The sequence below is a fragment of the Arachis duranensis genome, chromosome 8 (genome assembly GCF_000817695.3).
Source record: "Arachis duranensis cultivar V14167 chromosome 8, aradu.V14167.gnm2.J7QH, whole genome shotgun sequence".
Taxonomy (NCBI): Eukaryota; Viridiplantae; Streptophyta; class Magnoliopsida; order Fabales; family Fabaceae; genus Arachis; species Arachis duranensis.
This window is the reverse complement of record NC_029779.3, coordinates 14,514,356-14,514,697: the sequence shown is the minus strand read 5'-3', so window position 1 is coordinate 14,514,697 and position 342 is coordinate 14,514,356. Positions and strand designations below refer to the sequence as shown.

At 35.7% G+C, this 342-nt stretch overlaps 1 protein-coding gene across 1 annotated transcript in view; it reads left to right on the top strand.

Moving 5' to 3' along the window:
* Window positions 1-342, top strand: part of LOC107460967 (protein ECERIFERUM 2) — a 4,493-nt gene that overhangs the window by 3,553 nt on the left and 598 nt on the right. The window contains exon 3 of the mRNA XM_021128866.2: window positions 1-342. This exon is cut by the window's right edge and continues 598 nt beyond it. Coding sequence (XP_020984525.2) covers window positions 1-342 — 342 coding nt within the window.

Below are 342 nucleotides of genomic sequence, written 5' to 3'. Positions count from 1 at the left end.
ATCACTTCTAAACAACTTCACCATTTGGTCAAAGCCACATCTAATAATAATAATGTCCTAATGAATAAATATTTTGAAATAATTTCAGCGCTAATATGGAAATGTGTTACACACATTAGGGGGAATGTTGGACCTAAGGCTGTGACAATATGTACGAAAAGTTGTAATGGATCCAAACGTGGAGAAAATGATATCCCCACCAATAATGGTTTGGTCTTAAGCAAAATTGAACCTTATTTGGCATCTGGGAAATCTGATATTTCAGAATTGGCTAGGATCATTGCGGAGAAAAAGATGGTCGAGAACCACATAGTGAAAAATTTGGTGGAAAAAGATGAAGGG